This window comes from Mirounga angustirostris, unplaced genomic scaffold, assembly GCF_029215605.1.
Source record: "Mirounga angustirostris isolate CCGP_5_RB_7025 unplaced genomic scaffold, mMirAng1.0.hap1 SCAF_15, whole genome shotgun sequence".
NCBI classification, from domain to species: Eukaryota; Metazoa; Chordata; class Mammalia; order Carnivora; family Phocidae; genus Mirounga; species Mirounga angustirostris.
Genome location: NW_026991723.1, coordinates 6,769,943 through 6,786,483, shown reverse-complemented (window position 1 = coordinate 6,786,483; position 16,541 = coordinate 6,769,943). Strand labels below are relative to the sequence as shown.

The 16,541-nt window shown below is 43.4% G+C and overlaps 1 protein-coding gene across 10 annotated transcripts in view; it reads right to left on the bottom strand.

Moving 5' to 3' along the window:
• Nucleotides 1-16,541, bottom strand: part of SPATA6L (spermatogenesis associated 6 like) — a 73,950-nt gene that overhangs the window by 36,053 nt on the left and 21,356 nt on the right. For 8 of the 10 annotated variants that reach the window (XM_064579994.1, XM_064579996.1, XM_064579992.1 and 5 more), the window contains 6 exons: nucleotides 15,641-15,765; nucleotides 10,601-10,678; nucleotides 7,219-7,461; nucleotides 4,081-4,183; nucleotides 1,276-1,310; nucleotides 328-527 (listed from right to left, as the gene is read on the bottom strand). In XM_064579994.1, coding sequence (XP_064436064.1) covers nucleotides 328-527; nucleotides 1,276-1,310; nucleotides 4,081-4,183; nucleotides 7,219-7,461; nucleotides 10,601-10,678; nucleotides 15,641-15,765 — 784 coding nt within the window. Of the gene's footprint in view, nucleotides 1-327; nucleotides 528-1,275; nucleotides 1,311-4,080; nucleotides 4,184-7,218; nucleotides 7,462-10,600; nucleotides 10,679-15,640; nucleotides 15,766-16,541 lie in introns of those variants that run through there. The other 2 variants (XM_054509143.2, XM_054509142.2) reach the window with 2 other exon arrangements.

Sequence of the window (16,541 nt, the reverse complement as noted above, 5' to 3'; positions counted from 1 at the left end):
TAATAATCTTTGGCTTTGGGTGGCAGGACTATGGGTGATTTCTTTTTCACTCCATTTGTTTTTTATGAAAGACAAAATGGATAGATAAATAGCATCTATGCCAAGTGAGCTGACTGTCCCACTTTCAACAAACATTCTGAGATACGCTTTCCACAGGCAAGAGAAAAGGCTCAACTCTTCCTTCCAGGAAGATTTAAAAACGAATAGTGATTTTTCATATCCCCAGCTGAATATCCCTAAGGAAGCAAAGGGATGAAGTGACCAGGATTTCCTCCTGCTAGACCACATCACACTCTTCAAGCAAATAAATGGGGGCTTGCCGCTGACCTTTCGTCGCAGAGAAGGGGCTGATCCAGAAGAGGGCTGGGAGATCTGGAATGCTGGGAGGCAGCATACGAAGCTTCCCCATGGAAATCGGCATCCCCTCGGTTACTGTAAATGGGCGAGGGTTTTCCGAACTTACTGGAATCTAAAGGTGATGATGATTCTTTCCTTAAAACAATCCGTTCATCTGGCTCTTTGATGACCTAAGTGACAATGTGCATTATTCTTTAGTTGTGATTTTGTTTTCTTATGCTGAATTTAGAGCGTAGGGGGTGGGTGGGATGAGGAAGGGGACAAGCTGATAGAAAGCCTGCCCCCCAGGGAAGCTCCCGCTTTTGTCCTGCTGAGAAAATGCTCAGAAGCTCAAGGTCAAGGAAAGATAAGCAAAATTCTGCACATTTGGCATATATTAACAAGCCAAAATAAACTCACACTCTGAGCTTTGATTTGTGAGCATAAGGGATTATCCGGTTTGGCAAAGATATAATTTTTTAAAATAAACTATTTAAATGCCACAGCATAAAAAGCACCGTATACTCCATTTCTTTGCCTATATCTATTTTCATGTTGTAACAGAAGTTTGAGCCTTCACCTTGACAAACCAATCAAACTTCAAGAGCAAGTGGTTTACCACCTCTATGTATTATGGAAGTATTCGTTTAGGAAAAAAAGCAATAAGAATACCTACTCATAAAGTAGGTGTTGGGGCCATATACATGGGGGATTCATTCTACAGATAGAGAGAGCTTACGTGAGGGGAAACAAACCAACTAATGCAAAGCATTCAGCGGAGCCTGGGCATCTCTCAAACTCTGGTGAACCTACAGCAACTCCATTTCCATAAGCAGCACTTGCTAGAAATAGACTTTCCACCACCCGTTGGGGAATGCACAATAACCGGCGTTAGAAGCTGAAAATAAATCATTTTACAAATGCTACTTCTACAATTACCTTTACGTTAGCGGCAAGGCTGTCAAGAGAAGAAGCTAGAAGAAAGAGGAAGAGGTGTTTCAGTGACTCATTACTACAAATTACCCCTAAAACCACTGTTGCATTTGTTCCACAGAGCACAGAAATATTACGCAGGGATGAATTATTAAAGAACTTAAATGCTCCCTCGTAAGTTACACTGTCAACTCTTACAAGTCCCTTGAGTCACAGCGATCCTATCTAGGAGTGTTTCTGTCCTCTTGAGGCCCAGTGAAGTTACATTATTAATGACAGCACACAGGGACGTGGGAAGGGCAAAGGAGAGTTTAAGGGAAGCCATAAATTCGGTAATCCTCACACAGCCTGGAAAACAAAACTCATACTGGCCCAGGTGCCCAGAGCCTGAAAGAAAACCGCATGGCTCTCATAGAAACAAAATTCACCCACTCTGCCTCTTCTGCCATTCCCTTTCTATCTGCTTTACATGGATTCCTATTTAGGCAGGAAATCTCGAGCCTACTTGTCCAAGATAGAGACACATGTTAGGTGGAGACCATGAACGGACAAGAGCTGGGGAGAGCATAATGCAGGAAAAGTGCACATCATGATGAGTACCCTAAACAATCATAAGTAAGTAGACCTAAAGCCAGAGAGTGGTAAGAATGATTAGGAAGTGAAGCGATAAACACACACAGGCAAAATCAAGATTAAATTGGGTTTTTCCAAATTCGGAAAAAAAATAATGCTTCTGGAATGAGTTTTTGCAAGGTTATGCGGAGGCCACCGTGCCTGCCCCCTCTATGCTTGGGCTTAGGCAGTGACAAGGGGCTTTTCGTGGATTGCTGATTGCCCCATGCCACTGGCAGTAAGAAGGAAGATACGGAAAGGGCTTTTTTAAAGCCTGGCAGTCATCGCATCCTCCAGGCATGCACGTGTGTGTGTGTGCGTGTGTGTCTGTGTCTTGTCCCAGAAGCTGTCTTCTTCCCAACGCCCAGCTGAGCAGGGCGCTGGCAATGCTAAGGCCCTCTTCAGCTATAACCACAAACCTGCCCGTTGCCTAGAAACCCCCTCGCCACCGTACGCAGCACTCCCTTTCACGGGGGGCTAGCCCTTGTTCTCTTGCTTCTCAAAGTGCAGTCCATGGACCAGCCACATCATCACCTGGAAGCTTGTCAGAAAAGAGGGTTCCCAGGCCCCACCCCAGCCCTGCTGAATCCGAATCTACAGCGAACAAGATCCCCAGGTGATTCAAATGCACATTCAAGTTTGAGAATCACTGTTTTATTCTACCTTAGGCCTGGATGAATGAACTGACAGGTGACCTAAGCAAAGGTCTGGCTTGGAAGCTACGGGGACTCCAGGGATCTGAGAAACCAGAGGTCTGAATGTCTTCTCTAAATGTAGGTATGCCAAAAACTGGGAGTGTGACCAGTGCACACTCTGTAAGCTCTCTGGAGCCTCACTTCTCCACCTGCCCGGATTAAGAAAAGACAAAGAGGCTGAGACCAATGTGATGCATGAGAGTCTCATCGTAACCGAGCCAGCATTAAGCCCGATGTGTCATCCCCGGAAAGGACATTTGCCATTGCTTGATTTCACCGTAATAGGGAAGGCAGTACTTTTATAGGCTACGTGGGTGATTTTTAACCCAAAGGACTTAAATTAAATGTCAGAGGTGATAAAGCACTTTCTGCTTCAAACCTGCACTCCATCCTTAGTTGGCTACTAACAGTCACCATAACCAAGAGCACTGGTCTGAGTTACCAAAAGAGACCGTGCAGCCCCTTAAAAGTACAAGACTTTAAGCCTAACATAGGGAACCTGCTGTCAGGGATGGTCTAGGTCCAGTTCCACCAGGAGGCAAGAAAACGGGCCAGCATTTTGATCAAGTTCAGGAATGGATGAACTTCACTGCCATGACCTTCAGAGCTGACATGGTGCAGGGGGTTCAATCATAAGGTCAATGCCACCAAGGGATGCATTAACTCAGTGACTCTCAACATATGGTGCGCCCAGGGATCTCCCCAGGGTCACCAAGAACTTTCAGGAGATCTGCAAGGTGAAGACTCTTCTAATAACACTAAGACATGAATTCTCTTTTTCTCATTATCTCACAACCATACAATGGAATTTTCCAAAAGCTACATGATGTGTCATGACATCACCACTCGGAATGGCTAACAGAATGTGTGCTTGTGTACTCCTGTATTTTACAAATTTCTCAGCTTCCATTTCTAATATGCTAAATATTAATAGATCTCATCCACATAAACAAAAGTGCTCTGGGGTCCTCAATAATATTTAAGAACGCAAAAGGGTCCTGACACCTCCACGGTTGGGATTCCCTGCCTTAGCCACACTGAATTTCCCTTCAGGGAGCGTTGGCTCCTCTCCTCCCTGACCCGGAATCTTGTAAAGCAAATGTTACACCTCCTGATCTCCACCAAGCTCCCACTCTTTCCCGTCTAGAGAAATGGCAAGCCTCATCTGTGAGCTCTCAGTGTTCCCTGAGGGCGTTCACACCAGGACAAGCTGCCCCCTGCGTGTCCAGCCCAGCCAGGGCGCACCTGCAGCAGAGCACATGGGTGGTAGCATTACTCAGAGCACGCTCCTTCAATGGTTAGGGAAACTGGGCAAGGGACAGCTTCTCATCTGGCTCTGCTCCAGGGGAGCTCCCACCCTGCAAACTCCACAGCTGGACGCTACTTGAGAATTAGGCCTCTGGTTTCCAGAGAAACTCAGGATGCCCCAGAATGAAAGAAGATTTAGAAGGATGCATTCGTTCCCACTGGGGAATGTACAGGGGGTAACGAGAAACTCGAGTACCTCTTCTCCCCGGAAAAGGCAAGTTTGAAAACTTAAGTTTTCTTCTCGACTTCCAGGACTGATACTCTGAAATATTCTCACCAAAAGGCTTTGCACTGTCCACCTGAAAGAAAGGGAAGAAATAAGATTTGAACCCACCATCGCTTGCGTTACCCTCTCCTCATTACCTGTAATGCCTTTTTCCCCCTCAACTGTGGGCCATGCAGGTAAGAAGAGGCTAGGAACAAATTAAATCACAGTCTCCATGCACGTTAAATGTTATCCCAACAAGGGAAGCTGTTTGTCCCTATTTCACTGAGGCTTAAACACGTAGGTATGGGCTGTTAGCATAAAGTCGGACACAAATTATATTCTAACCACGGGTTCAGGGTCGAGCTCAGAAAAGAGCAAGTGAAGTTTAGTTCAAAATACTTCAAAACAGGACAGAGGTTTCATGTTCCTAAACAGTGAGCAGTGCCGGCCTAAGTGGGGTCCTCCCTGAAGACAAGTGATTATCACCAGCTGACATTTCAGCCATCCACACTCCCTTCTAATCTGAGTGTCTAGAACCTTGAAAAAAAAGAATAGTGGCAACTGCATTATTTTAATGAATGTGACCTTATTTTCCTGAATCGGATAACATGATCTGTAAGCAGGTCCAAACACTTGAAATAGGGACTCCTCCAGAATATTTATGACATAGAGTTGCTGGATTTTTTTTTTAACTTGTTTCTTTTCTTTTTTTTTTTTAAATTTCAAGAAGGCAAGTGATAATGTTATCCTTCATCCTACTTTCAGAAACATATTGATTAGAATGTCTAGTCTTCACGACATTAGGCCCTCTAAATTTTAATGCTTCTACTTAAAGAAACATCACATACGATCAGGAAATCTGGCTAAATAAAAGAGTTAATATGTATAAAGAATTTAGAGAAGAGCATGGTACATAGTAGAGGTTGTACAAGAATTTGTTAAATAAAATAAATATCAAGCCAGTTTTATTCCCTACAAAGTCTACCAAGATTTTAAGATTATTTAGCCCAAGGGGCCTCGACTACAGTGTACTTCACAAAAATCTATTTCAAATGGAATGAAGCAGACTGTCCAACAAATTCAATTCAACAATATTCTTATAAAGCCATGTTTAAAGACTGGTTGCTAGACTTTTGCCATTTTTACCCAGGTGACCACAAGGAAAACAGCTGTTCTATGGTTTCTAGCCAAGTAACATCTGTTGTACCTACAAACCAGCTCTGCATACCGTCGTCCCAATCAACAGCACCCTCACTTCGGGGCTGACCATGCTTCATATCTTATGTCCAATGCATAAACATCACCACCGGTGACTTTCAGCCAAGTTATCAACTTGGCAAGAATATCCACAGTTAACTACTGGAGTTATAAGAACTCTTAGAGAATAAGTCATTAACCACAATGTGCTATAGGAAATGCTTTTAATGTAATAGTAACCATATACATATTGAGAAACTAATCTGTATATCCAGCATAATTACAACTTTGTGGGGTAAAAAAACTTATGAAATTGTAAAAAGTGAAAGGAAATGCACTAAACGAAATAAAATTTTTATTCATATTATGCTGGTAAGCCAATAGGTAATTTTTTAAAATTTTTCTCTATTTTCCATTACTTTCACAGGCAACACAATGTCAGGAGGCTAGTGTGATTACATATACCCGCTACTTCCTGGGGGCTAAATCTAAGATAGCTTTAAGGAAGGGCTTTGAGTAGGCACACCATTGCTTCTTCCTGCAGACACATTTGTCCTGACAATGAACAACAACCTCATTTTAAAAACTCAAGCAGTTTTCTTTAAAACGGAGGAAGCTGTCATTTTCTATTGCTACAGAGCACATGCCGGCCTTTGTTATGTGTGTCTTCTACCCGTCAGTTCGCTGATCCTTCTGGATAAAAAAACGGCAGGTTGTCACAATCAGGCATCACACTCTATTAATAATTTGCAAAAATTAAAAATAGGGAGGACTGACATTTACTGAGCAAGTCCTCTGCACGAGACATCTTTGTATGACTTTCCTGACAATGACTCTAGGCAGCGAACTTCATCTAATCATAGTTATTATTCAATTTGAATTCCCTCTTTAGGGGCACCTGGGTGGCTCAGTCGGTTAAGCGTTTGCCTTTGGCTCATGATCTCAGGGTCCTGGGACCGAGCCCCGCATTGGGCTCCCTGCTCAGCGGGGAGTCTGCTTCTCCCTCTGCCTCTGCCCCTCCTCCATGCTTGTGCTCTCTCTCTCCCTCTGATAAATAAATAAATAAATAAATAAATCTTTTAAAAAAATGAACAGGCGAGGGGCGCCTGGGTGGCTCAGTCGTTAAGCGTCTGCCTTCGGCTCAGGTCATGATCTCAGGGTCCTGGGATCGAGCCCCGCATCGGGCTCCCTGCTCTGCGGGGAGCCTGCTTCTCCCTCTCCCACTCCCCCTGCTTGTGTTCCCTCTCTCACTGTGCCTCTCTCTGTCAAATAAAATCTTTAAAAAAAAAAAATGAACAGACGAATGGATAAAGAAGATGTGGTTCATATATACAACGGACTGTTACTCAGCCATCAGAAAGGATGAATACCCACCATCTGCATCAACATGGATGGAGCTAGAGGGGATTATGCTACGTAAAATAAGTCAGGCAGAGAAAGACCATTATCATATGGTTTTACTCATATGCGGAACATAAGGAATAATACAGAGGACCCCAGGGGAAGGGAGGGAAAACTGAATGGGAAGAAATCAGAGAGGGAGACAAACCATGAGAGACTCTGGACTCCGGGAAACAAACTGAGGGTTTCAGAGGGGAGGGGCGGTGGGGGGACAGGGTAACTGGGTAACTGGGTGATGGGTATTGAGGAGGGCACGTGTGGTGATGAGCACTGGGTGTTGTTATAAGCGACTAAGGAATCGTTGAACACTACATCCAAAACTAATGATGTACTCTATGTTGGCTAATTGAACATAATACAAAAATACATAAAAAAATAATAGATAAAAAAAATGTTTCTAGTTCAAAAAAAAAATGAATTCCCTCTTTATTTAATATCACCCATTTGTTTTTATGGCCCAAACTTCTTGGATTTTATCCTCATTCGCACCTTCACCCTTCCAGACTCTGAAAAAAATTTTAGGCTTACGTGTCTAACTACAAATGGAGGTTTGCTTCCCCTGGAGATTCTGATGTTATTTCCAAGGTTCAGCTGAGCTGGCTGGTCGTGAAAGCAGCGCCCGGGGGAAACGGGAGAGGGAGCACGGGACTGCATGCTTTGGGGCAGTCTGTTGAGATTACTCTCCTTTGGCGTCATCTTCATATTATTTATGGGGAGCTTGGGTCCATCTGTTGCAGATAAAGGCCTTCTTGACTTATTATATCTTTCTTCCTGAAACCAAAACAAGAAACAGTGTTTTTAAAAATGGGAAATGGAGAAAAAAGAAAAATTCAATCAGAATATAACTATATTGAACTGAACTTTATTTAACTAAGGAAGAAGACTGAACATCTCAGATTTGCCAAACATGAACTTAAAAAAGGGTATTCTCTCCTTAGTTTTTCTTCAGCTCAGCTTAACATCACTAGTAGTTATAACTCACTGGCGTAATATATTTCAACCAGAAACAGTGAAAATTATTTGCAGTAGGAGAAAGTTGGAAGGTATCAGACACTCCTCCCTCATCATGATGATTGATGGGGGGGCGAATCTGGCCCACATCCGGGTCCAGCAATTTTTCAAGGAATTTATTATAAGGAAATAATTATGTATGTGTATAGCTACATTCTTTTTCTTTTTAAAAAAAGATTTTATTTTATTTATTTGAGAGAGAGAACACTAGCAGGGGCAGAGGGAGAGGGAGAAGCAGGCTTCCCGCTGAGCAGGGAGCCCGATGCGGGACTGGATCCCAGGACCCTGAGATCATGACCTGAGCCAAAGGCAGATGCTTAACCAACTGAGCCACCCAGGCGCCCCAGCTACAGACATTCTTATAACCATTCAAAAAATGAGAAATCAGCTATACTGGTGAGTAAGCAGTTCCCACTCCGCTCCAAACCCACTTTGCTCTAATATTCAGCTTTAGGGTACTGGGGCAATCCCTTCTGCTCTTTTCAGCTGTTCAGTAGAGGCTCCACCACTAGGAGGCGCTAGAAGGAGGCTGCAAGCCGGGAGGAGGAAGCCAGGACTCCCACTCCCAGTTCTGCCTTCTATTCCCGACAGCGTCACCCCAGCAACCAGGCTTCACCTTGAGAGAGGCACACGGTGCCAGTGTATAGTTTTCCCCCCATAACCCAGACCGAGCCTCACCGTGCCCCCCTCAGACCTCCCAGCACCAGCCAGCCAGAGTACCCCCGCCCCAGAGCTTTGAGTCCTGCCCCACAAGACCCGCCCTCCAAGCTCCAGAGGCACCAGCAGTGAGTACTGTCCCTCACAGAGGTCTGAGTCCCATTCATCAGAGCCCTGCCTCTGAACCCCCAAGGAAGCGCGCAGGCAAGCAGCCCCTCCCCACAGGTCTGGTCCCACCTGTGTGGGGTCTCTTCCTCAGGCTCCTACATCCATGATGTCCCCACCTCTTCCCCTGGTTCGCCAGCCCTAGGGATGGAAGCTGCTTCCTCTAGTTACTATGTCTGTCACTTCAGTGACCCTTTTACCCTTCAGTCCTTCAACCCCTGTTTGGCCTTTTTTTAAAAAAACATTTAATTAATTAAATCTTTTTACTAAAAGAACAGGTGTGGTTTGTTTCCCTGACTGGACTCTGACTACTGTCTCAGTGAAGTGCCCAACAACAGGAAAACCACTGACCAAATCATGGTACGTCCATACAACAGCTAGCTATGAAGCCGTGAAAAACTGCCTGGCGTAAGAATACTTAAGGATGTGAGAAACGGGGCGCCCGGGTGTCTCAGTCGGTTAAGCATCCGACTCTTGATTTTGGCTCAGGTCATGATTTCAGGGCTGTGAGATGGAGCCCCGCATCAGGCTCCACCCACAGTGTGGAGTCTGCTTGAGATTCTCTCTCTCCATCTCCTACTGCCCCTCCCCCTGCTCGTGCTCTCTTTCTCTCTCTAAAATAAATAAATAACTCTTAAAAAAGGATGTGAGAAACATGTCCATAGCATATTAAATGAAAAGGAAAGATACAAAATTATACGCAGTATTGCATGATCCTAGTCTTTTAAAATTAAAATAATATGTGTGTGTGTGTGTGTGTACTGAAGAATATACTCAAAAAAATGAGTCATGCCCATCCCTACATAATAAGAATGACAGGCAATTTTATTTTTATCTTGTCCTATTTGCTTATCTGTATTTTCTAGTTTTCTAAATTAAATACTTTTGTTATAAGAAAAAAAAATGGTAAGAGCTATTACTTTAAAAAGTTAACACTTAATGGAAGACCTATATTAAGAGGCCAAAACAAGATTAAAATGGCAGAGTGGAAGAGAGAGACAGACTGAAAGATCACTGTGCACCCATATCAGACTGGAGAAAATAGTGGGTAAATAGGGAAAAACTAAAAAGCAAACGGTGCAGGGGCGCCTGGGTGGCTCAGTCAGTTAGCAACCAGCTCTTGATTTCAGCTCAGGTTGTGATCTCAGGGTCATGAGACCAAGCCCCATGTCCGGCTCTGTGCTCAGTGTAGAGTCTGCTTGGGATTCTCTCTCCATTTCCCTCTGCCCCTCCTGCTCATGCTCTCTCTCTCTCTCTCTCTAAGATAAATAAATCAATTTTTAAAATGTTTAAAAAAATAAAAAGCAGCCAATGCCTTCCTTAAAATTAATCATTTGCCTCCTATTATGAGTTATGATGCCCAGAGGATTGATGGCTTTGCACAGATTAGTGACCCTTTGCATTCAGTACCCCTAACCCACAGCCTACACTTCCAAGGATTTTCCAAGATACCAAGCAAGATTTGGGATGACAAGCAAAGTACCTGAAGAAGCTTTACAAATTACATTCATTCATTTTCCATATTGTTCTATAAAGGATTTTAAATCATTAAAAATTATGTACAACAAGGTAAAAAGAAAGGCCAAAAGCAATCAGAGTGACAGGGAAATTAGGGCTGAACATGACAGTGAAATGGAGGGGGTGCTCAAGGATGCCCCAAGGCCTAGAGGACCCACAAATACAACTCTGAGCTGTGGCCTCAGCAAAAGAAAGAAGGAACACTGTTACTCAAAAGATCAAGAGTAAAAGTCGTGAAACAATAACAAGAAAGCTGTCTTGACAGTAGTCAGAGTCCAGTCAGGGAAACAAGCCTACTTATGTCAAACTTGTGATTTTAGCTTTTATATCCCCTGTTCCACCAACTATACCATGATGAATACATGTCAAACACACTCACTCTAATGTGATAGGCTGAACAAATAGTCTGAATATAGAAATTCAAACCTAGTGATAAATCTCCAGGTTTCTATTCATCCAGTTGCCATCTAAACTTGGTAACCAAGTTTGCGCTGAAATTCTTTAAATCTGTGGAGAAAATTCATGACAGTCCTATCACTGGCTTCTTGGTTATACTTACAGAAAATCTGTTTCTTTGCAGAAACACTCGTTCTCTGATGGCTGTCCTTGTAGAAAACTCTATTTTGGGAGCAATGCCCTAAAAATAAAACAGCATAAAAGCAGCAAATAAAATTACTGGAAATAGATTCTTAGCCCACCCCATCTAACTTGAAAGCATGTAAGAACCTAATTACTTTTTTGTGCAGTTGGCATAATCCACACATATTACCTAAAATATATACGTAACAAATATATATATGATGGAATACTATTCAGCCTTTAAAAAGAAGGAATTCTGCCTTTTATGACAACATAAAAGAATCTAGAGGACATTATACTAAGTGAAATAAGCCAGACACAGAGGCCTTACTTATGTGTGGGATCTGAAACAGCCAAATTCATAGGAGCAGAGAGTGCTGTTTGCCAGGGGCTGGAGGATGGGGGAAATGGGGAGATGGTGGTCAAGGGCACAAATTATGCAAGATGACTAAGTTCTAGAGGTCTATCTGATGTACAGCAATGTGACTATAGTTAATAATACTATAGTGTAAATTTGAAATTTTCTATAAGGGTAGATCTTAAGGAAAGAAAGAAAAGAAAGAAAGGAAAGAAAGAAAGAAAGAAAGAAAGAAAGAAAGAAAGAAAGAAAGAAAGAAAGAAAGAAAGAAAGAAAGAAAGAAAGAAAGAAAGAAAGAGAGAAAGAAAGAGAGAGAGAGAAAGAGAGAGAGAGAAAGAAAGAAAGAAAGAAAGAAAGAAAGAAAGAGAAAGAGAGAGAAAGAGAGGGAGGGAGGGAGGGAAGGAGGGAAGAAGGAAGGAAGGAAAGAAGGAAGGAAGGAAGAGGGAAGGAGGGAGGGAAGGAAGGAAGAGAAAAAATAAAAAGGAAAAGGCTAAACGAGTAATAATAAGTGATGGATAAGTTAATTAGCTTGATTGTGGCAATTCTTTCACATTGTATATCAAAACATCAAGTTGTACACCTTAAATGTATACAATATTTGTTGATTATACATCAGTAAAGCTGAAAAATAAAACATATACACACAGCCTGGGTAGCACACAATTATGTCCCCATTTTTTGTCTTCTGGTGTCACATAGCTGGGGATCGGGAGAGCCAGGAGTTAGCTTGTTTCCTGACTATTTATTCCTTCCTCTGCACGTTCATTCCTGTGCATTCATCTGGTCTGCAGAACAAGTTCTTACAGGCACAGCCTAGATCCTCAGCGCCTTTTTTTTTTTCTTGGCCTCTAGAATGCAGTATGCCCATACACGTGGTAGGCCTGGACTGGGTGACTCAAGATTTCTGGGCTTGCAAACACATGAGCCCTGTTGCTGCAGAGCCCGATGATGCAGGGGGGCATATGTCAAACAATGTACAAGACATATGGCCAGAGCAGCTTGACCTCCAGTTAGGAGACTGTCCACACGAAGAGGAGGGCGGAGGAGCTCCACGGTCCACAGCGCGACCGGTGCAATCACGAGACCTCTTGCGTGGACCAAACCTGGGGTCCCCCGCGGCCCAGCTGTCCGAGCCTGAACAAGTCACCACGTGAGGCACAGACTGGTGCTGCTGTCTCATCGCCTCGCGGGGAGGCCATGTTAAGCCCTGAATGACAGTACGACAAACTGTAACCGTTCACATCGTGTGCTTGACTATATGCCAGATAGCGTGCTAAACACGACACATAGATTTCACCCTCATGTGATGGGGGAAGTACTATTGTCAGTGCATTTTACAGCTGAGGAAACTGAGGTACACAGAGACTAAGTAATTGACCCAAAGTCACAGTCACTGAGTGACCCAAGTGGGACGGAACCCAGACAGTCGGGGCCCATACTTAACCTCTGCACATGTGGCTGCCTAGCCAGCCTTCAAACCCCTGCTCCAGTTTGCCTGGGGAGGAAGAGGAGGAGGAGGGTGCTCTACCTGCAAGGAATCCACACCCTGTAACACATTCTGGTTCGCCTCCCATAACCTCCACTCCTGACAATGACTTCAGACCATAAGGGGGGACGTACTTCCTTTTTCACAGCAGTACTGATTTCAGTATAATAGATGAGAGCTGAAATTTACAGGCTCTCTCTTGCCCAGTTTCCTTAGCAACAGGAGGAGGGTGATGATGGTTAGGCCAACAAATGGATTTAACAGTACAATTTTTCTAGAATCACAGCACTAAAGGAAAAATGAAATTATTAACTAAAAGTTAATAATTAAGAAATAATAATATTCTTTCTGCTTACTTTATAGAGTCAGTCTTGACCTAACAGGAGAACAAATTACATTAAAAAGAAAATTATTGGGGGCGCTTGGGTGGCTCAGTTGGTTAAGCGACTGCCTTCAGCTCAGGTCGTGATCCCAGGGTCCTGGGATCGAGTCCCATCAGGCTCCCTGCTCTGCGGGGAGCCTGCTTCTCCCTCTCCCACTTCCCCTGCTTGTGTTCCCTCTCTCGCTGTGTCTCTCTCTGTCAAATAAATAAATAAAATCTTTAAAAAAAAAAAAAAAGAAAGAAAATTCTTGGGGCGCCTGGCTGGCTCAGTCGGTAGAGCGTGCGACTCTTGATCTTGGGGTCGTGAGTTCGAGCCCCACGTTCGGCATAAAGCTCAGTTTAAAAAAAAATTTTTTTTTAATTAAGCAAAAAGCCCAAACAGAACAAAACAAAACAAAACAAAATTCTTGACCTTGCCAAGAAAAGGAGGGAGAAAAAGCTGTCAAGGTATCAAGTGAAATAAAATGAAATATGGAAATACCAAGAAAAAGTCACATTCTTGTGGAGGAAATAAATCTAATTCTTTTTTTTTTAAATATATATATATATTTTTAAAGATTTTATTTATTTATTTGAGACAGAATGAGAGAGAGAGAGAGTACACATGAGACGGGGAGGTTAGAGGGAGAAGCAGACTCCCCGCCGAGCAGGGAGCCCGATGCGGGACTCGATCCAGGGACTCCAGGATCATGACCTGAGCTGAAGGTAGTCACTTAACCGACTGAGCCACCCAGGCGCCCCGGAAATAAATCTAATTCTTAATGAATTAATAACTTAAGAGAAAATAATGAAGTGAATGATCTGCCTCACCGGCACCTGTAATCCATGAGAGTCAGCCTCTTGCAGTGACCAAGCCCGACAAGAAAGCATGAGAACCCTGCTCCATCACTCACCAGCCCTGTGGCTTCGAGCACATTTCTTAAACTCCCTCTGCCAGCTTCCCCAACCATAAGACAGGAAAAGAATAGCAGCCACCTTGCAGGGTTAAGGAGGATGGAACAAGATAAGTCACGTATCAAACTCAGCATGATACCTGGCATCTAGGGAGAACGCAGCGAATGTCAGCCGTCATTAAAACTGTGGCGACTGGGGCGCCTGGGTGGCTCAGTCGTTAAGCGTCTGCCTTCAGCTCAGGTCATGATCCTGGAGTCCCGGGATCGAGTCCCGGGATCGAGTCCCGCATCGGGCTCCCTGCTCGGCGGGGAGCCTGGTTCTCCCTCTGACCCTCCCCCCTCTCATGTGCTCTCTGTCTCTCTCATTCTCTCTGTCTCAAATAAATAAATAAAATCTTAAAAAAAAAAACAAAAAACTGTGGCGACTGGTTTTGTTTTACCTTCTAGAACATTTGAGAGAAATTGAGTTCCGCTTTCTTTTTACAAATGGTTTAAAACATAGTTTTCATAACTTCACTGATACTTTACCTCTAATGTGTGAGGATCTTTCCCTGCGGTTTAAAGCCCTTTCTCTGATGACTACCTTCGTTTATGAATAACTATAAACACAACTTCCTATACGTTCTTCTTCCTACTTATGCTCATGAAGTTTGTAAACAGAGACAACATTTGGGAGAAGACAAGAACGTGTGTTTCTCCTCGTCGTGATACCCAGCTGCATACCAGCCCCGTGTTTGCAGATGGCTTTGACTACACAGAAAACTCAGGCAAACCAAAGTTAATATAAAGAGTATCCCCTACTTGATTCTCACCAGTTTTTGTCCTTTTAGCGTCTGAAGAGCAATATACCAATAACTCAAAATAATAAAGGCAAGCCTTCTCACGAGTACCACGGATATAAGTGACAGACAAAGAGTATCTCTGAGGGGAAAAAATGGTGTCAGCGATCTTCACCAAACCGTCAAAGATTATGAAGGGTTTAAAGTTATGCTCATTAGCAATTCTGATGAGGCCAACTTTGGATGCATGTTTGCTGCTTGAAATATTAGAACTAGAAGTTCTGTCATCATAAACATCACAGAAACAAGGGTCCTCATGTTACATATTCTGCACTTACTCTCAACAAAACGGGAAGTGATAACATTTTACGAAATTATAACAATAATGATTCATGGGGGAGTAAGAGAAAAGGTGAGTATTAAATAGGCTTTTTAAATTCATAAAGCTGTGGGGGCATCTGGGTGGCTTAGTCATTAAGCGTCTGCCTTCGGCTCAGGTCATGATCCCAGGGTCCTGGGATCGAGCCCCGCATCGGGCTCCCTGCTCCATGGGAAGCCTGCTTCTCCCTCTCCCACTCCCCCTGCTTGTGTTCCCTCTCTCGCTGTGTCTCTCTCTGTCAAATAAATAAATAAAATCTTAAAAAAAAAAAAAAGGAAAACCCGAAGGCTCAAAATAAATGAGAGGCGGCATTATTACTCTCACGATTCTATTTGCTTTCATTATTACTACTAAAAAATCGCTTCTCGGCCTTTTGGCTAAGATCAAGTGCATTATTACTACTAAAACAATAGCTACAATTAAATAAACTGGTATTAAATCTTTCCATTAGTCTGCATTAAGAGGAGATGGAAAAGCATCCTTGTAAGTATGTGACAGTGTGAATAAGGCAATGATTTGGCCTGATTAGGTTAAGACCCCTCCCCCACCACCACCTCTCAGATCAGCAGCGGGGGGAATCAGTATAATTTGGTTTTTGAATGGGGCATCTAAACAGGGCTGCTACACAGGGGTACTAACCAAGATGAAGTGATCAGCCCAAGAACAAGCCCTGTCAGAAATAAAATGTCCAAGTCCCAAGAATCTCTCCCCACAGAAGTCCAGGCTGGGCACGAACCACTTACTGGAAACCCTGCAATCGTCTTCATGAGCACCTCCCTGCACATCCCAGGGAGCGAAGGTGTCAGCTTGGGTTCAGGGAAAAGAAAATCCCGTGTGTTTTCTTCATAGCAGGCCAACTCCTCCCACACTAGAAAGAAAGGAGAAAAGCCATAAGTAGATTTACATTCTCAAAATGATCTACATTCCTGAGTTTAACAAAATAAAAGCTTAGACAGGTGACAGCTGAGATGGCATTCAGATAAAAATAGACATTTTGATCAAAGCACCTGTTATTCAAGAGGTGGAGTAGAAGAGATTTCTACTACTTCTTATCGCATGGATCATTTTTAAAAGCCTTCCCAAGTCATAACAGAGAAGAAGAAAAAAAACTAAAGGATTGCTCCACAAAACAGAACAAAGAGAAAAATCTCTTTTCATCCCTCCGTCTGTCCATCCATCGATGCATCCACCCATCCTTTCCTTCAACCATGTTTTCTAAGGACACACCTTGGGCCAAGTCCTAGGGATAGAACAGGAACAAGGCAGACAATGCCCCGTTCACACAAAGGTTACAGCACAGACTGGGAGATGGGGGGGTCAACGTGTCCTCTGATGCAGGGATATCAGCATCCCCATGGCCCACAGAACAGCCAAAGCTGTGGTTCTTAGCAGGACTGGTACCAGCCACAGGGACATTCCCAAAAATTTGGGGGGACATTTCATGGGCAGGAACCAGAGGTGCTAAGATGTCTCGCAATGCTCAAGACACTCCCGCACAACATTCTAATGTCATAACAACATTCTTTCAAGTGAGAAGCTGTTTTATAATTGGCTGAGCCTGGAACCTCACTGTTACATACAAACACGGAGCATTTTCTTTGCATGATCTTAAAATACACTGAATTTTCAGGAATGCAGCTACCA